The 20,610-nt window shown below is 42.3% G+C and overlaps 1 protein-coding gene across 1 annotated transcript in view; it reads left to right on the top strand.

Annotated features, from left to right (window-relative positions):
* LOC124133665 (WD repeat-containing protein 17-like) overlaps positions 1-17,685 on the top strand; it is a 36,662-nt gene extending 18,977 nt beyond the window's left edge. Inside the window, exons 12-27 of the mRNA XM_048387603.1 lie at positions 344-546; positions 1,299-1,448; positions 1,928-2,058; positions 2,994-3,119; positions 4,945-5,100; positions 5,632-5,696; positions 6,437-6,667; positions 7,092-7,191; positions 8,177-8,313; positions 9,039-9,150; positions 9,523-9,664; positions 11,904-12,006; positions 12,225-12,326; positions 12,908-13,018; positions 14,546-14,699; positions 16,146-17,685. Coding sequence (XP_048243560.1) covers positions 344-546; positions 1,299-1,448; positions 1,928-2,058; positions 2,994-3,119; positions 4,945-5,100; positions 5,632-5,696; positions 6,437-6,667; positions 7,092-7,191; positions 8,177-8,313; positions 9,039-9,150; positions 9,523-9,664; positions 11,904-12,006; positions 12,225-12,326; positions 12,908-13,018; positions 14,546-14,699; positions 16,146-16,265 — 2,143 coding nt within the window. The 3' untranslated portion in view covers positions 16,266-17,685. The remainder of the gene's footprint in view (positions 1-343; positions 547-1,298; positions 1,449-1,927; positions 2,059-2,993; positions 3,120-4,944; positions 5,101-5,631; positions 5,697-6,436; positions 6,668-7,091; positions 7,192-8,176; positions 8,314-9,038; positions 9,151-9,522; positions 9,665-11,903; positions 12,007-12,224; positions 12,327-12,907; positions 13,019-14,545; positions 14,700-16,145) is intronic.
* The last annotated feature ends 2,925 nt before the right edge of the window (positions 17,686-20,610 follow it).

Genomic DNA, 20,610 nt, shown 5'->3' with positions numbered 1-20,610 from the left:
GTGTCCCCCGCCGTGATATTACTGGAATATTGCTAAAAGCTCACTCACTCATTAATTTTCTAAACTGTAAACATACACATATGATAATTCAATATTGCTTTTTGGAAGAGACTGACTGTTTATAACTGGTATTGGTAAAATACAAATATATCTTCTTAGTATACATACCAATACACATCATCATATCAGGATGATTTGCAGCCCTGTCTAACTGGACTGCTTTAGGGTTTTTTTTTAATTTGACCACCAGAGGCGGGGATTTTTCTAAGGCCAATTTCATAAATGTTATTGACCAGCAGGACATGATTTACTAAAAGTTTTTAACAAAATATCTTTGTGTCAGTACGATACGAGTGTGGGACTACACACAGGAGCAGTGTATCAACGTTCTAACGGGGCACACAAGCCCTATCCGAGGTCTGCTGTGGAACACGGAGATACCGTACATGTTGATCTCCGGCAGTTGGGACTACTCTATACGTATCTGGGACACCCGAGACGGAGCCTGTATAGACACAGTGTTGGACCACGGAGCTGACGTGTATGGTGAGTGAGTGAGTGAATGTTGTTTAAACTATCTGGGACACCCGAGACGGAGCCTGTATAGACACAGTGTTGGACCATGGAGCTGACGTGTATGGTGAGTGAGTGAGTGAATGTTGATTACCTATCTTGGACACCTGAGAAAGAGCCTATAAAGACACAGTGTTGGACCACGGAGCTGACGTGTATGGTGAGTGAGTGAGTGAATGTTGTTTAAACTATCTGGGACACCCGAGACGGAGCCTGTATAGACACAGTGTTGGACCATGGAGCTGACGTGTATGGTGAGTGAGTGAGTGAATGTTGTTTAACTATCTGGGACACCCGAGACGGAGCCTGTATAGACACAGTGTTGGACCATGGAGCTGACGTGTATGGTGAGTGAGTGAGTGAATGTTGTTTAACTATCTGGGACACCCGAGACGGAGCCTGTATAGACACAGTGTTGGACCACGGAGCTGACGTGTATGGTGAGTGAGTGAGTGAATGTTGTTTACCTATCTTGGACACCTGAGAAAGAGCCTATAAAGACACAGTGTTGGACCATGGCGCTGACGTGTAGGGTGCGTGAGTGAGTGAATGTTGTTTCAACAATATTCCAGCTATATGACGGTGTGTGTGAGTGAGTGAGTGAGTGAGTGAATGAATATTGTTTAACTATCTGGGTCACCTGAGGTGGGGCCTGTATAGGCTCGAAATGCATGTTCTTATCCTCCAGATATATGGGTTGACTTATAAGTCCTATGTGTTCACAGGTCTGACCTGTCATCCAAAGAGGCCGTTCTTGCTGGCTTCCTGTTCCAGGGATTCCACAGTGAGGCTCTGGTCCTTGACCTCCCTCATTCAGCCAATAGAATTACACATTCTAGCAGGGAAGCCAATCAGCGATGTTGTTGGTATTTCAGGTAAAATGGACTTGTAATCGTTGCAGCACTTACATTAATAAAGGCACATCAAGCAAGATAAATCTTCAAGAATGCATTCTCTTATCTCCCTTTGCTTTTTTTAGGGATAATTAAAATGGGATGAGTTTTTTAGGATAATTGAAATGGGATGATGCTAGCAATGTTTCCATTGTATTACGCAAATGACAAGAAGGACCTGTGAAGATCCGGGGTAGAATAGGTCTTCAGCAACCCAGGCTTGTCGTAAAAGGCGACTAACGGGATCGGGTGGTCAGACTCGCTGACTTGGTTGATGCATGTCATCGATCCCAATTGCATGGATCGATGCTCATGATATCATTCACTGGATTTTCTGGTCCAGACTCGATTATTTACAGACCGCCATCATATAGCTGGAATATTGCTGAGTGCAGCGTTAAACAACAAACCAACCAACCAACAAGAAGTGATTTTCTGTTTTATGCTGGCATGTGTTACAGACTCTGCCATGTCCCTGGGCACGTCCCCCATGTTGGCTGGGAAGGAATCTAAGGACCTGAAGCAGCACATAGAAAACATGCCAGGGAAGGCTCTGGCCAATCAGATCAAGTTCTTCTCCAAATTTTTTGCTGTGAGTTCAAGACATATTCAGAAATGTGCTAACATCCATGGTTACATTTAAATTGCAAGAAATTATTTTGAGGAACAGAATCAACCCTGAATCCTCCAAACACAGGGTTTATTCTAGTTGTTAACAAGTTGCCCATCAATGACAATTATAGATGGGGGGGAAGGGTGCTCAAGGAAACACAGAAAAAATCATTTTCTTGTAACAAAGTCAGTCCGAGATGAGGCTTGCTTGGCGACTATGCTTGTCGTAAAAGGCGACTATGCTTGTCGTAAAAGGCGACTAACGGGATCGGGTGGTCAGACTCGCTGACTTGGTTGATGCATGTCATCTATCCCAATTGGCTAGATCGATGCTGATGATATCAATCACTGGATTGTCTGGTCCAGACTTGATTATTTGCAGACCGCCGTCATATAGCTGGAATATTGCTGAGTGCGGCGTTAAACAACAAACAAACAAACAGTACCTCATCCCTAGTGCACTAATCTGTGAGGTTAAAGAAGGTGTCAGGCAATAGAATAGAGCTTGCTTCGTCCCCTGTCACATGTCGGGGATATTTCTTGCACCGTGCTCTCAAATGAACTCTGCAAGCAGTTGTTCGTAAGCAAAATGTTTCTTGTCTGTGTGGAAGAAACTAGATATTACAGTCAACAAAATATACACATGATTTTGAGAATTTCATTTAATCTTTGAAATAGCATTGTAATCAATTTTTAAGAAGATTAATCTCCTTCATGGCAAATTGTTTAATTGCAAAAGAGAAATGTGAAAATTTTGGGTGACAGAAAATGAGCGGACAACTGTTTGCTGTTGTATATATTAGGCAATTGAGGAAGGAACATAGATGAGATGTATAATAATGGTGACATAGAGTAAGAGAAAGAAATGTCCTCTTGAGCAAATCCACCATTGATCTTGTGTGGATGGTGTTTCAGCAACCGACCGGTACCAACAACCTGTGGGAGTTGGTGTCCGTGGTGATGGGGGCAGACAGCTCACTGCTGTCTCCGGAGTACAAGACAGGCATCTTGCATAGCAAACATGTCACCATGTATAGAGCAGTGAGTTGAGACAGGCGCCATGCATAGCAACATGTCACCATGTACAGAGCAGTGAGTTGAGACAGGTGTCATGCATAGCAAACATGTCACCATGTACAGAGCAGTGAGTTGAGACAGGTGTCATGCATAGCAACATGTCACCATGTACAGAGCAGTGAGTTGAGACAGGCGTCATGCATAGCAACATGTCACCATGTATAGAGCGGTGAGTTGAGACAGGCGCCATGCATAGCAACATGTCACCATGAACAGAGCGGTGAGTTGAGACAGGCGTCATACATAGCAACATGTCACCATGAACAGAGCGGTGAGTTGAGACAGGCATCTTGCATAGCAACATGTCACCATGTACAGAGCAGTGAGTTGAGACAGGCGTCATGCATAGCAACATGTCACCATGTACAGAGCGGTGAGTTGATACAGGCATCATGCATAGCAACATGTCACCATGTACAGAGCAGTGAGTTGAGACAGGTGTCATGCATAGCAACATGTCACCATGTACAGAGAGGTGAGTTGAGACAGGTGTCATGCATAGCAACATGTCACCATGTATAGAGCGGTGAGTTGAGACAGGTGTCATGCATAGCAACATGTCACCATGTATAGAGCGGTGAGTTGAGACAGGTGTCATGCATAGCAACATGTCACCATGTATAGAGCGGTGAGTTGAGACAGGTGTCATGCATAGTAACATGTCACCATGTACAGAGCGGTGAGTTGAGACAGGTGTCATGCATAGCAACATGTCACCATGTATAGAGCGGTGAGTTGAGACAGGTGTCATGCATAGCAACATGTCACCATGTACAGAGCGGTGAGTTGAGACAGGCGTCATGCATAGCAACATGTCGCCATGTACAGAGCGGTGAGTTGATACAGGCATCATGCATAGCAACATGTCACCATGTACAGAGCGGTGAGTTGAGACAGGTGTCATGCATAGCAACATGTCACCATGTATAGAGCGGTGAGTTGAGACAGGTGTCATGCATAGCAACATGTCACCATGAACAGAGCGGTGAGTTGAGACAGGTGTCATGCATAGCAACATGTCACCATGTACAGAGCAGTGAGTTGAGACAGGTGTCATGCATAGCAACATGTCACCATGTACAGAGCGGTGAGTTGATACAGGCATCATGCATAGCAACATGTCACCATGTACAGAGCGGTGAGTTGATACAGGCGTCATGCATAGCAACATGTCACCATGTACAGAGAGGTGAGTTGAGACAGGTGTCATGCATAGCAACATGTCATCATGAACAGAGCGGTGAGTTGAGACAGGTGTCATGCATAGCAACATGTCATCATGAACAGAGAAGTGAGTTGGAACCATCAGGAAATGGTCCACGATGTTTGAATATGCATAGATGCCTGGACAGAATGTTTGCGAAGATATGCATTTCTTAGTCCTCAATTCATCGATATTTTTTTTAAATTATTGTTGTCAAAAAGCATGTTCCACCATTGAATTTCTGCTTGTCCTCAGCACAATTTGGTAGTCTTGGGCTCTTGGACTAGCATGAATTTCAAAGGCTTCTAAGCTACCAGGATCAGTTGTCTTTGGTTCATTGCCAAATCACAATTGTGATCCTTGGCCTGTCAGGATCACCATGCCTATGGAACTCTTTCTCAGTCTTCATCACTTTCCTTTGACTCTGAACTGACTTGCCAAGTTATGAATGAAACAATGCTGTAAGCATGGTAGTGTGAAGCCAGGATATTGCTGAAATATTGCTACACGTGACAGAAAACCTAAATCACTCACTCACTTTAAGCATGGTAACTCAAACTGACTCTGTCCCCATTCTCGTGCCAGTCTGAAGCCCAGGAGCTGGAGATGGTGAAGATGTCCCGGCACGGCAGCGGTATCGGGGCCCCCAGCAAGGAGGAGTCGCTGCGGGAGGCAGCGGCCACCCACATCAAGCTGGGCAACATACAGCGCTACTGTGAAGTCATGGTGGAGGTGGGCGAGGTACGAACACGTTGACATGCAGAAAAACATAAAAGAGGAAATCAGGATAGAAATTCTTCATCAAGTGGACTTAACAGGCAGATAATTTGTTCTTTGGAATTTGTATGGGCCGGGGGATTTGTCATCGACTGATGTCTCTTGTTTAAATGGGTTCTTTCCTGTTATTCCCATTGGCTTCCATGTTGTTATCTATTGTTATCTTTGTACATTAATCCTGCCCTTTGTAAACATATCAGCATGTATATTATATTAATTTTATCTTATCCTGACTCATACTTATACTCATGTGTATCAGTCAGGATAAGTATAAATGATATTTTTACTCTCAAAAATACATTATTATATTATATTTATAAACTCAATACGCTTACTCGGTATTCACCTGTTTAAAGGGCAAGAGGTCACTCTAAAACTTTATTACAACGAAAAAATAAGTTATCTATAGAAAGTTTCATGTCTTCAGATTTGTATCTGTTGCAAGAAGTGCCTGGGTCTAGTGTGTGTATATCTCTGCTACATTGGTTGTTCCAGTGGCACAAGGCTCTCATTGTGGCTCCCGGTGTCTCCATGAAGTACTGGAAATCTCTGGCAGAAAGGTGAGATGCAGTCTGTCTCTGATAACTTGGCTGACACCCGTCAGATTCCGGGTTAGAATAGGTCCCCAGCAACCTATAGTGGTTGTAAAAGGCGACCAAATAGATTCAGTGGTCAGGCTCAGTGACTTGGTTGATTGTGTGTCATCCTACCCTGACGGCATGGATCGTTGCTCCCAATATCGATCACTGGATTGTCTGGTTCAGACTTGAATATTTATAGGCCACAAGTTGAGTGTGGCTTAAACATGTTAAACAACAAAGAAACAAAAATTGCCAAATCACAAAAGACCCGTGAAGATCCGGGGTAGAATAGGTCTTCAAGCAACCCATGCTTGCCATTAAAGGTGACTATGTTTGTCGTAAGAGGCAATTAGAGGATCAGGGCCCACTTGCACAAAGCGATCTTAGCGCTAAGACGATCGTAACTCCCATACTTTAACATAGGCTTACAATAGTCTTAGCGCTTAGATCGCTTTGTGCAAGTGGGCCCAGGTGGTCAGGCTCGCTGACTTGGTTGATGCATGTCATCGATCCCCATTGCGCGGATCGATGTTCATGATGTCAATCACTGGAATGTCTGGTCCAGACTCGATTATTTACAGACTGCCGCCATATAGCTGGAAAATTGCTGAGTGCGGCGTTAAACAACAAACAAACAAACAAATCACAAAATGTAACCATCTTTGATGTCCAAAAAACTGCATCCATGCTTTCTAATTTTCATCCATGATTCTTTCAAGATATGCACGGTCCCTGATGATTGAAGAAAAGGATGACGCAATCCCATTGCTGGTATCCACATGTAACAGTGAAGGCCTTGTAGACTACCTGTCTTCTAGAGGTCAGATGACTGATGCATTGCTGACTGCCCAGGCGGCGTGCGAGGGTTCCTACCCACAGTGTGTCGGGACGTCAGCGGCGCAAGGCTCAGCTGTCAATGGCTGTGACTCCCCCTCTGAGGAGCAGCTCAGGTAGGAGGAGATGAGACCCGTAGTAAGGCTCAGACATAGTCTAATTATGATCAATACATCCTATCTGCCGCCAGGAATCCGAGAATGGCCAACTTGAAAAAGACACTCAAGACCTGTCTCTTCAAGCAAACCTTTGACTTAATCAATACTACTGTAAGCACATTTGAGCAGTTGTTAATTTGAAATTTTAATTTTAATTTCAATTTCAATTTCAATTTTAATTTTAATTCTCAAGAATTTCTCCAGTACCCATGCTTGTTACATTGGAGCCAACGAAGAGTTGAATCATGCTGAGATATCAGGAACATTGTTTATAAATATATTTCAAAATTTTGACAGCTTGTAAGGAAGCGCAAATGATTCACTAAAAGAAATGAATCTGAGTGATGTTGATGAATGCATGTGTGAACACTGTATGTTCCAGTCTGGTCCAGCGTGCTACCACCCAGATCGCCGAGTGGTACTTTAACAACGGTCTTCCAATCCTGGCAGCCTGCTGTCATCTGGCTGTAGACGACTGCCAGGTAATGTCACATCACAACCACCTACTATGGTACTTCTTGTTTCCCTGGAGGGCACGGGGGGCCCAGTCGTCTAAGGCGCAGCGATTCGCTGCGCACAGTTGCGTCCCTTGGGCACGCCAGAAACCTATGATTGTGGGTTCGAATCCCGGTTCGCCCCGAGTATGTTTCTAGGTTTGTCAGCACCATGGGTTTCACCGAAGTGGTAAACGTCTGAGACCTGCATCACTTCAGGCTTTCCTCCCACATTAAGCTGACACGCAGTGATATAACTGGAATACTGTTAAAAGCGGCGTAAAACCCAATCCACTCACTCACTCTTGTTTCCCTGTTACCTTCTTGTGCTTGGCAGAGCCCGATTTGGCTATATAAAACATGCACCAGTGCAACCCAGAGCATGTAAAAAAAATTCATAGTTTGTGTCTGACTAACCCTTACCAAACATGGAATAGATCTTTGAATACAGTCGATACCTCTGTTTTCCATACTACATCACTAATCCCTGTGTAATTTGTCATACTTTCTTGGGCTAGATGTCATCAAATTGTGGGTACTTAAAGATTATGTGCACATGATCCCATAATGTTTTACAGCAATACATCATTAACGTATGTGACACTGGAAGAAGACCGGTCTATGTTTCAACTTTGATAAATTTATAAGACCAGGTCAGCAGAGTGCAACCTGGTTTTGTTTGGTGCAACTTGGTTTTCATGGCAACATGCATCTGGTGCAAGTTAAATCAGGTTCCTTAAATTGTGCCCTGGCTTGGCATTAAGGGGATAAAACAGTGTCTGAGTGGAGTATTCATGTTAAACTGTGGTATGGTATTTCAGTGGGCTAGCACTATAAAATCACAATACAAGCAGCCACCCCCACACACTTACACACACACATTCACACACTTGCAATAATCTTGAACACAACGTTTAACCCCATTTCACCTCACCACACCTTGTTTGTAATTTTCTCATATGCCATGTTTCAGAGTGCCATGTCAAAACTTATCCAAGGCAACGAACTAGAGCTTGCAGTCGGGGTAGGCACAGTCCTCCGTTCAACACCACAGCACCTCTCCATAGCAACAGAGCTGCTCTCACGTCGATGTGAGGCGCTCGGAAAATGGTAGGTAATTTTGGGTAGGAATCAATTGTGTTATGTTTGATCTCTTGAAAAGTTGACCTGAAAAATAGTTGATCGGGAGTAAAGCCCGCAGTGATGCACGTCTCAGACTTTTACCGCTTTGGAGAAACCCTCAAATGGGTATGGTGCTGACAAACCTGGAAACATACTCAGGCAAACTGGGATTTGAAACCGCAATTATAAGTTTCTGGCATGTCCAAAGAATGCTACTCAAAATTACTAGTGCCTCCGTGCCCAGACTTCATGCATAAATTATAAAATGGCACAATTGAATTTTATATATACAGTACCTCTTGGGCATGGTCATTTTCATTAAGGTACTAACGTTACTTTTTCTTTTTCATTTCTTTGTGAAATGAAAGAGTTTTCCCTGATAGCCTGGTTGTATGATCCACTATCGCAATAAATCCAATCAGCATTATTTGGTGATTTCCGCTGACTGTATCCTACAGACATTTTCTGAGGTGTTCAAGATTGCATGAACTACATTTGAATGTAATCGCTTCTTTCCGTATTTTGACAGAATATCGCAAATATTATGTAGATCGTGCTTTTCAAACAGAAGTGTTTATTCATGTTGTGGAGAACCTAGCAGACGATCGCTGTTTGTCAAAATAGAAGTCTAAAGAGAAAATTCCACTTTTTTTTTACCCTCCAGTTGTGGAGAGTCTGTATTTTAAATGAAGCCTTGAACTTTTCCACACAAGGGAACTTGCTGTGGAACTGTTGAAGACACTTCCAGACAGTGACCTGCTGTTGGCCAAGCTGTGTGCTCGCTGTGCAGCCAGCATGGATGAGATCAACTTCCTCCACAAAGCTGTGAGTTAACTGGACTGCAGCAGTTTGACATTATCACTGTGGAATACTGTCTTCATTAAGACCACTCTTGGCTGCTCTTCTCTGCAGAGCCACAGTGTAGATCAGATCATTTCATTTCTTGTTTTTAGAAACGAATATGAACTAAATTTAGAAAAAGTCAAAGAATTGTGTTTGAAATACCTTTTTTTAATTAGCTGAACAGAAAGATTCCAGTAATTGTGCCTCTAAGAACTGTTCACAGAAATCAGATCCAATTTTACCCATGGATGCCAAAGCAGCCATGTTGGAATCTCAACTTTGCCCTAAACCCATCAATAGTATGTTACATATCTATGGGGTCATACAGACAACACATGCGCTCCTCTTCTGCAGGCTGGCTTCCCCTCGATGGACGGCTGCCTAGGGGAGGCCGAGAAGTTGAGAACCAAGGTGGACATCTTCAACTGTATCAAGTACTTTCTCATGTCCACCACACCAGAAGTTGGACTAGATGTCGGCCTGGGCCATGTCAGAAGTAAGTACTATCTACCACACCAGAAGTTGGACTAGATGTCGGCCTGGGCCATGTCAGAAGTAAGTACTATCTACCACACCAGAAGTTGGACTAGATGTCGGTCTGGGGCATGTCAGAAGTAAGTACTATCTACCACACCAGAAGTTGGACTAGATGTCGGTCTGGGGCATGTCAGAAGTAAGTACTATCTACCACACCAGAAGTTGGACTAGATGTCGGTCTGGGGCATGTCAGAAGTAAGTACTATCTACCACACCAGAAGTTGGACTAGATGTCGGCCTGGGCCATGTCAGAAGTAAGTACTATCTACCACACCAGAAGTTGGACTAGATGTCGGTCTGGGGCATGTCAGAAGTAAGTACTATCTACCACACCAGAAGTTGGACTAGATGTCGGTCTGGGGCATGTCAGAAGTAAGTACTATCTACCACACCAGAAGTTGGACTAGATGTCGGCCTGGGCCATGTCAGAAGTAAGTACTATCTACCACACCAGAAGTTGGACTAGATGTCGGTCTGGGGCATGTCAGAAGTAAGTACTATCTACCACACCAGACGTTGGACTGGATGTCGGTCTGGGGCATGTCAGAAGTAAGTACTATCTACCACACCAGAAGTTGGACTAGATGTCGGCCTGGGCCATGTCAGAAGTAAGTACTATCTACCACACCAGAAGTTGGACTAGATGTCGGTCTGGGGCATGTCAGAAGTAAGTACTATCTACCACACCAGACGTTGGACTGGATGTCGGTCTGGGCCATGTCAGAAGTAAGTACTATCTACCACACCAGAAGTTGGACTAGATGTCGGCCTGGGCCATGTCAGAAGTAAGTACTATCTACCACACCAGAAGTTGGACTAGATGTCGGTCTGGGGCATGTCAGAAGTAAGTACTATCTACCACACCAGACGTTGGACTGGATGTCGGTCTGGGGCATGTCAGAAGTAAGTACTATCTACCACACCAGAAGTTGGACTAGATGTCGGCCTGGGCCATGTCAGAAGTAAGTACTATCTACCACACCAGAAGTTGGACTAGATGTCGGTCTGGGGCATGTCAGAAGTAAGTACTATCTACCACACCAGACGTTGGACTGGATGTCGGTCTGGGCCATGTCAGAAGTAAGTACTATCTACCACACCAGAAGTTGGACTAGATGTCGGCCTGGGCCATGTCAGAAGTAAGTACTATCTACCACACCAGAAGTTGGACTAGATGTCGGCCTGGGCCATGTCAGAAGTAAGTACTATCTACCACACCAGACGTTGGACTGGATGTCGGTCTGGGCCATGTCAGAAGTAAGTACTATCTACCACACCAGAAGTTGGACTGGATGTCGGCCTGGGCCATGTCAGAAGTAAGTACTATCTACCACACCAGACGTTGGACTGGATGTCGGCCTGGGCCATGTCAGAAGTAAGTACTATCTACCACACCAGACGTTGGACTGGATGTCGGTCTGGGCCATGTCAGAAGTAAGTACTATCTACCACACCAGAAGTTGGACTGGATGTCGGTCTGGGGCATGTCAGAAGTAAGTACTATCTACCACACCAGAAGTTGGACTGGATGTCGGTCTGGGCCATGTCAGAAGTAAGTACTATCTACCACACCAGAAGTTGGACTAGATGTCGGTCTGGGGCATGTCAGAAGTAAGTACTATCTACCACACCAGAAGTTGGACTAGATGTCGGTCTGGGGCATGTCAGAAGTAAGTACTATCTACCACACCAGAAGTTGGACTAGATGTCGGCCTGGGCCATGTCAGAAGTAAGTACTATCTACCACACCAGAAGTTGGACTAGATGTCGGCCTGGGCCATGTCAGAAGTAAGTACTATCTACCACACCAGAAGTTGGACTAGATGTCGGCCTGGGGCATGTCAGAAGTAAGTACTATCTACCACACCAGAAGTTGGACTGGATGTCGGCCTGGGGCATGTCAGAAGTAAGTACTATCTACCACACCAGAAGTTGGACTAGATGTCGGCCTGGGGCATGTCAGAAGTAAGTACTATCTACCACACCAGAAGTTGGACTAGATGTCGGTCTGGGCCATGTCAGAAGTAAGTACTATCTACCACACCAGAAGTTGGACTGGATGTCGGTCTGGGACATGTCAGAAGTAAGTACTATGTAGTTATAGGCTGTATGGGGGAGGGCAGGTTGAGGCCAATGCCTACAGTACATGTAGTATGGGGAAGATAGGTTCTGGATAATGGTGTGCCCATCTATTGCAGGTTGTATGGGGAAGCCAGACTGGACAGCCGGTGACCTGTTTGACCTCCTGCAACTGCTGGGATGTATGAAGACTGACAAGCTGCAGCAGCAGAAGTGTGAAAAGTAGGTCCTAGCTCACAGAGCAAACATAACAGTTTGTGCAGAACTAAACATCAGTAATGAGTGTGGATTGAATGACAATATGTAGTTAACATGGTATAACTTGGATCAGTTACTTCCTTCATTGGGCTGCTTTTTCCATACAAAAAATAAAGTGATTCCTCTAAAGGGGCTCATTTATACCTATGATTTGTCAAGCATATCATTGACCTTTGTTTCAGAAAGCGACTTGAACTACTGGTGTACAGTGCTTACATTGGTGGGCTGGTGGCCATGAGGAGGGAGTACAGCCCTATTGTACCAGCTCTCTTCTCCCATGCTATGTGAGTAGACCTCCCACAGGAACGGGGAGCAGTTTGCTTGGCGGAGTTGTGTACCTTATCTGTGTCAGGATCTGCTGGTTGTTGGTTCGGAAGATTCTCTGAATAGTGATCAATGGTCTGTCAGCACCATACCATTGGGTGCCGTGAAATAACTGAAATGATCTTCTTAGTGGTGGTGAACCCCACTCGCACGCTCACTCACTCATTCACTCATCCACACTCTTTCACTCACACACTCATCCACCAACCCATTCACTCACTGTCTGGGGTGGTCCGGGTTCAAAGAAGACCTGGGTTTGATTTCCAACATAGGTACAATGTTTGAAGCACATTTCAAGCTCCCCACCCCCCATGATACTGCTGGAATATTGTTGCTATAAGCGGCGTAAAATCTCTCACTCATTCACTCTCACTCACTCACTCACTCACATGAATGGCCGATGCAGACAAAGAGATTTTGTCATAATGTCTCAGTCTTTTTCCAATGATATTTGTCCATTTCCATTTTAGGTCACATAGAATATGCAACAATTTATAATGTTTATGTTAGCTTGGATTAAAGAGAGGAATTTCTTGCACAGCGATCTGATGTCGAAGGAAAGGTTGGACCTCCCCTTTACAGAGGCTGACTTGACCTCCACACTGCAGATATGGAGAGATGCTGGGTGTGTCACTGGACATACTGACCACAGGTAGACTAAGAGGGCTTGTGTTGTTTATTTTCTGTGATCCAGGTTTGCTCTGATCCTGATTCTAGTTGTATCAGCACCATACAGCACAGTACATGCCTGAGACCAACAACATTCAGGCTTTCCTCCCACACCAAGCAGAGATGCCAACCATTTACTTTTGGCGAAATAATTACGCTTTTGAAACTAAAACGTCGCTATTATGCTTATCCTCCCCAAATTTTGGGCATGCCAGAAACTGGTTGTGGGTTCGATTTCCGGTCCACCCCAATTATGTTTCTAGGTTTGTTGGCACCATACCCGTGCTCATGGATTTCACCGAAGAGGTAAACGTCTAAGACCTACATCACTTCGGGCTTTCATCCTACATTAAGCTGACACGCTGTGATATAACTGGAATACTGTTAAAAGCGGCATTAAACCGTTAAAACCGAACTCATTCACACTAGCGAACTTATCAAAATTTACATATGGATTAAAACCTGGCATGCCAGTTTTTGATGATGTCACTAACAACAGCTGTTTTATGACTCTACTTCTTGGTACTTCCCAGACATACAAAATTATACAATCTTGGCATAAAAATGCATTTGAATTATTGTGGCACTGCTCTTGGTTGTATTTGTGCTTACAGTTCAGGGCTCGTGGTAGCCATATAAAACATGCCCCAGTGCAACCTATTATTGAAAAATGCTAGCTGATATTTATGTGTACATGTGTGCATGTAAAAATCATGTTTATGTCCAACCCTTACTTGGCCACACAACATCGTTCTTTAAACTCATTCAATACTTCCAATATATATTTACCACTGTGTTATATATAAAGCTAAAAATAATAATAGTCTTGGTTCTCAGGCACCGCCCACATCATCATAAAGTCTGCCGCACGTTTCGTTTTTATTTCCATTTTTAAAAGAATTTAAGAAATCCTAATACTTTATAACAATGCGATCCAATTAGCATGCATTTACTTCCCTTTACATGCGCACTGCTTTACTGCACATCTCGTGTTATGGTCATGGTGGCAGTAGGAGTTTGTATGCTTGTTTATGTAGGAAAGCCCTTTCCCAGATTGATGGTTCACACCTGTTTATTTGGTTACATTCTAGTTTGATCAAACCAAATAAAGAAAACCACCTCCCGCCCGCCCGCACCATATTTTCCAAAGTCATTGCCTGAAAACCAATTCTTTTTCTGTTTTTATGCCTAACTTGTCATGCTTTCTTGGGTTTGATGTTTGTTAAATCAAGTTCCTTAAATTGAGCCCTACAACATGCATGTCCATCTTGATATCATCAGTAGACTGACTGTAGATTCTACTTTAAAAGGGCGGTCGGGTAGCCAAATGGTTAAAGCGTTCGCTCATCACCCCGAAGACCCTGGTTCGATTCCCGACATGGGCACAATGTGTGAAGCCCATTTCTGGTGTCCCCCGCCGTGATATTGCTGGAATATTGCTTAAAGTGGCTTAAAACCAAACTCACTCACTCACTCTACTAACATATTAAAAATTGGTCTGTGTTGACAGAAATGAGAGATCTGATGATGCGTACAAGATGTTGATGAGACGTGTTGGTACTGAGACGTACGTGATAGATCCCGGCCCTGACTGTGTTGCAAGTTCTCAACTCCCGTCTCACTCTGATGTGCATGTCTCGTGTCTCACCAGTCAAAGGGTGCAGGTCAGTACTGCAGCCACCATGTGCAATAAATGTCCCGAAACTAGGAACTCCACCCTGTGGCTGGTTCTTGAAACATTGGTCCTCCAATATCCACGGCTTGTCCTTTGCTTGCCCCCTTTTATTCCAAATTTTACTGCCTGTGAAGATCTGGGTTAGAATAGGTCTTCAGCAGCCCATGCTTGTCGTAAGAGGCAACTATGCTTGTCGTAAGAGGCGACTAACGAGATTGGGTGGTCAGGCTCGCTGACTTGGTTGATTCATGTCATCGTATCTCAATTGCATGGATCAATGCTCATGATATCGATCACTGGATTGTCTGGTCTAGACTCAATTATTTACAGACCACCGTCATATAGCTGGAATATTGCTGAATGCGGCGTTAAACAACACACAAACAACAAAATTAAACAGTGCTTTTAGATGATTTTTATCTCACATTATTTCAACATGTCTGTGTTTGATTCAAGTGTACTACTCTGTTTAATATCCATTGTCATTGCCATCGAAACTATTGTCACCTACAAGCATGCAAAGCCAAGTCTCTACCAGTATGCCAAAAGTTGAATATTGCAAGAGGTAAATGCTTGTATTTCCCTGTAGTTGTACCCTTTAGGACGTCAGTAACCTATGGTCGTGGGTTCAAATCCTGGTTAACCCTGATAATGTTTCTAGGTTTGTCAGCACCCGACCCATGCTCGTGGGTTTCACCGAAGTGGTAAACATCTGAGACCTGTATCACTCCTGGCTTTCCTCCCACATTAAGCCCACATGGCGTGATATAACTTGAATACTGCTAAAAGCAGCATTAAACTCACTTGCTCACTGTAGTTCTGACACCAAGGAGCTGTTATATAGGAATGTTACAAGCTAGTGTTAATGGTACCTTATATTGTCTTGACATCAGGAGCTGACTATTTGTTGCTGTATAAGGTCAGGGGTCACGGGTGGCCCAGTCGCCTCAGGTGCCGCGATACGCTGTGCAAAGTTTTGTCCCTTGGGCATGCCAGAAACCTATGATTGTGGGTTCGAATCTCGGTTCACCCCGATTATGTTTCTAGGTTTGTCAGCACCATACCCGTGGTTGTGGGTTTCACTGAAGTGGTAATCAACTGAGACCTGCATCATTTCGGGCTTTCCTCCCACATTAAGCTGACACGCCGTGGTATAACTGGAATACTGTAAAAGCAGCGTTAAACCCAACTCACTCACTCATTGTATAAGGTGACATTCTGCGTTAGGACATTAGTATGCTTGGCGAGATCTGTGTACATTCAGTAAACGTAATCGTTTGAGTGAGTATGGTTAAACGCCCCTTTAAGCAATATTCCAGCAATATCACGGCGTGTGACACAAGAAATAAGCTTCATGCATTGCAGTAGATGTCAGTAGACCATCTTAATGTGTTTTGTGTTTGTAACAGAATCTGTGTAACCTGTTGCTTTTCAGGGTCTTGCTTTCTTCCTGGAAGACGGGCAGTCAGCACTGTCTGTGAATGAGGCTCTCATGTGGGCCAAGGTTAACCCCTTCTCCCCTCTTGGATCGGGGATGAGGATTAACCCTTTCTGAGGGCATCACCCAGTCAAGATGTAGTTTGTGTTGATAGTTATTTTCATACAGAACAAATATTCTGAACAATAGTATGACGTTTTAACTTGCTTTGAATATGCATATTTGAGATCTACACATATATGCCAAATTATTGTTAACGTGTTAATGCATAATGTGATTCTGTACATATGTTTTTGCTTATGCATGTGTTGCTTTTGACTGCCAATATGGAACATCACTTGAAAAATGATAAAATGAAAATAAACTCAACTTGACTAAGAAAAGTTCTGCCAGATACTTCGGAGATAAACATTATGTGTTATAGAGCACTTGGGGCATTGAAATTTGAATTGGAACCAAAAGGGTTAATCTGTAATGCTATGACACCATCTTGCAATGGATGACGCCATGTGCTTTTATGATGACTGTATCCACCTGGTGAGCAGAATGTGAAAAAAAATCAATTTTTTTTAAATGAATATTTAATTATGTGGTATGCAATTCGCCGAGCCAAAGGGTATGTATTTTATACATTTGACGTTCCTTTGTACAGTGCCATGATTGTGTTTTAGGAAAATGTGTTAGTCCTATGATTTACATGTCCGTCCTATGATTTACATGTCCGTCCTATGATTTACATGTCCGTCCTATGATGTACATGTCCGTCCAAACATTTTTGTTTGAAAATATTATCATGATGTTGCTAGTTGTTATGTTTATTGACAACAGATCTGAATGTTTATTTTCATCACTACAAATACATAATAATGGCATGTTGTCAGTGTCATCCATGATAAACGTTGTCTACAAAATCTCTTTTTGAGGTGAATAATTTGGGCGATGTGAATAAGCTGTCATTTAATTTTAATGTAAGTATGTTGAAATATGGTGTGGAGTGTGATAAAAGAAATATAGCACATGTATGTGTTTTGAAAACAGAGATAATTTCAGTCTGCGACTTAAGCCGCTAGCCTGACACCAGAGTATTGTAAAATTCTGTTTGGCTTGTAAGATTAGCCAATAAAACGCTGTATCATAACAGTAACATGTACAAACAGGGATATTAAATGCCAAGTTAGGAGGCTCAAACGTTTTTGCACAGACTGCACATTTTGTCAAGTCTTTAAGTTGCATTTAGAAGTAAAACACACAAGGTAGAGAATTTATGGATGTCAGCTTCTTTATGATGAAATTTCACCTGATGAAGGAGTAGGTTTTTATACTCCGAAACATAGTGTTCCTCATAATAAAGAAGGTGACATCCATTAATTTTCTTCCTTATGCGTATTTAGTATCAATCTTCGGAACCAATATACTGGTGAAGATCCGGGGTAGAACAGGTCTCACCAACCCATGCTTGCCGTAAAAGGTGACTATGCTTGTCGTAAGAGGCGACTAACAGGGTCGGTGGTTAGGCTCGCTGACTTGGTTGAAGCATGTCATCAATCCCAATTGCGTGGATCGATGCTCATGATATCGATCACTGGATTGTCTGGTCCAGACTCGATTATTTACAGACCGCCGTCGTATAGCTGGAATATTGCTGAGTGCGGCATAAAACAACAAACCAACCAAATCTGAACTAATATTTCATCTTCAAACACCAGCTGCTATATTTTTTAACATTATGTCTCTTAAGGTTTATTTTTATCATGTTTGGGGTCTATTTGCTCTTGGGAATGTACAGATGAAAAAAGATATATCTTGATATGATGTCTCATCTTATCCAGTGCTCACAGTATTTGTACAAGGATACATATTAAACCTTCCCCAATATACGGGTCTATTTTAAGTCAGGTGGGCTACAGAGCCTTATGACTCCAGTTGATACATAGATCAAAGCCTGCATGTTTGGCCTTTCCTTGCTGTAATGAGACTTCTCATGTTTTATAGGCAGAATATCCTTTTCATCGTTTTACAGATACCTTAAATATTTCAAAATTTATAAAATATAAAATTTTGATATTTGATAAAAAAGAAATCAAAGGATGTGTTTTGAAAATATACCGAACAGAATTTTGGTTTGTTTTTGTGTTAATTATCTTCAAATTTAAATTTTGCTTCTCTGAATCAAGTTGATTTAACCAAATTATGTTTCTCTTTCTGATATATGTGTTTCTGACTTTGGTTGTTGATGTTTACTGTTATAACCTGATCAGCTAGGTTTGCTTCACACTGATTGTCACAGGGTAGTGATTGTTATACCACAATGCATGTGAATGTTGTTATTTATCAGAAATGTATTTATGTTGTTTTTTTCTATATTTCTATGAGATGTATTCATATATAATGATTATAGTGACAACACGTTTCTATTTTACAAACGAAGAGTTACAGCTGACAAGTGAATGCTCATCTTGTATAGCTCTGATTGGTAAAAGGAGTCATTATAACCATGGTGTTGTTACCTATAGGTAGAAAAATCTTATTCTATTATGATGTTTTCAAATCCTTCAATCTGATTGTTCAGAAACAGTATCCAATCGATGTTAGACCACATCTTCCCAAGGCAAGGGAGTTAACTGATTTCAAAAGTTCAGTTTCCACTTTTGCCAAACAAGGCTGGAATTATGGAGTTATATTTTGGTTGGACTAACGTTTCTAATCATAGTCCAATCAAAATCCTGTAATGATATTGACATCCGGTTTCTAAACAACATGGCAACTGCCGTGTTGAATTGGTTTTATTGCAGGATTTACAGAGCATGTATACCGTCAATTTGGAGTTATATTTATTTCCAAATCTTTTCATGTTTTTAATCAAGGTGCTCAAGTGACAAAGCCTGTTTTATTACAATAAAAGTTCTTTATTATTGATCAGATCATCATGACTGGATACTTACTGTAATATTTAGGGGAGAATTATTTGTTAGGATATGAGTGAATTACTTGTAAGTATGTCAATGTTGGGCCAGTATAAATTAATCTTTAGATTAGTGCTGCCAGCACTGCCATTCTCCATGCCCACCGTCTTATCTTTTTGGGGCCATACATTTAGGAGGGGTACAGATTTTGGGCACTGACAGTTAGGTCAGGTAAAAATAAAATAGGAATTCCAATTTCAAATATATATATTTTTATTTCGGCAAAATGTAAAGTAGCTAAGAAAAAAAGTGGGGCCAGGAGTTTTTTGACAAATTTTCAACAGGTTTTGATTATGGTATTTTGAATAATATGTTTTACTTTACCTGACGCAACATAGTGCTTTAACTTCCCTACATTTCAGAATAAATGAAATGTTTTAACCTTACAAGACGCTACACCTTTAGGCCCACCCGGGCTGCGTGTGTCCATCTCCTCCTGGTTACCGTTTTGGCACCGCTGTCTATGCTGTGCCTGCTATCATAGCATGAAGAATATGAGGTTCGAGCCAAGGTGGGGTATCAGGGCACGGGCTATAGTCTGTTTCAACTGTCTCTGTTCCAGTGCTGCCTATTTGTTAAACGTAGGGAAGCTTGTAGCTTGAAGCTATGTAGTGTCAGATAAGTATAAAAACATTGCATTATTCCCAATGCTCATATTTGAATTGATAGCGAGAGTAAATGAGTGGTGTTTCTCTTTTGTTTTTTTAATTTTACTTACATCTGATCAGTTGTTTTAAGAAAACACTTTCCATTGGTTTATTCTTTCACATTTCAAATTTTTGGAGTCAGATTTGTAAACATATGTAAAAACGTCTGGCCTCATATTAGACTCAAGTTTTGAGTAATTAGTGCCAATATTACCCAGGTGGTTGTCATGCCTTGGAACCAATTAAATGACAAATGCCTCTATCTCACTTTTAAAGAAACATGGATAATAGTCTAATAGTTTACACTGGCTGATCATATCTAAGTGTTGTGGTAGCCATTTTGAATTTTGTACACAATGAGCTCCATCCATGTAGTCTGCTCAGTGACATTCACTGAGCATTTCGATGAAGAATGTGAAAACTTATGTTAAATGTTGAAAGATTATGTTGACCATACGGGACTTATTATTAGGATGGGAAAATATGTAGGGTGGAGATGAAACAAGATGACCTTCTCAAAAGAATGTCAAGAACGTGATACAGTTGCTTGTCCAATTTGTCATGGCTTTCCCCAAGGATGCAAGAGCGCAAAATGGTTTGTGGTCATACATTTTATGTCTATGTCTAGCCGTAAGATAAATGTTCATTTCTCTATTAATTGTGTATTTTTTGTTTTGTGACCTCCATATAAGGTCAAGGTCACACGAAGAAACATGTCTCAGTCCTTAAGACATTGCTGTTAACGTCACGAAACTTCAAAGCAGTTTAACTGTACAAACCTACTTAGACCTGATAATTAATATGGAAGTGCTAATATTTCATCATCTAAAGCTGTCAGTCGCACAGCTATTG

This window comes from Haliotis rufescens, unplaced genomic scaffold (assembly GCF_023055435.1).
Source record: "Haliotis rufescens isolate VD_foot unplaced genomic scaffold, xgHalRufe1.0.p SCAF_7, whole genome shotgun sequence".
Classification (NCBI taxonomy): domain Eukaryota; kingdom Metazoa; phylum Mollusca; class Gastropoda; order Lepetellida; family Haliotidae; genus Haliotis; species Haliotis rufescens.
The sequence above is the reverse complement of the archived record's forward strand: the minus strand, read 5'-3'. Positions and strand labels throughout refer to the sequence as shown.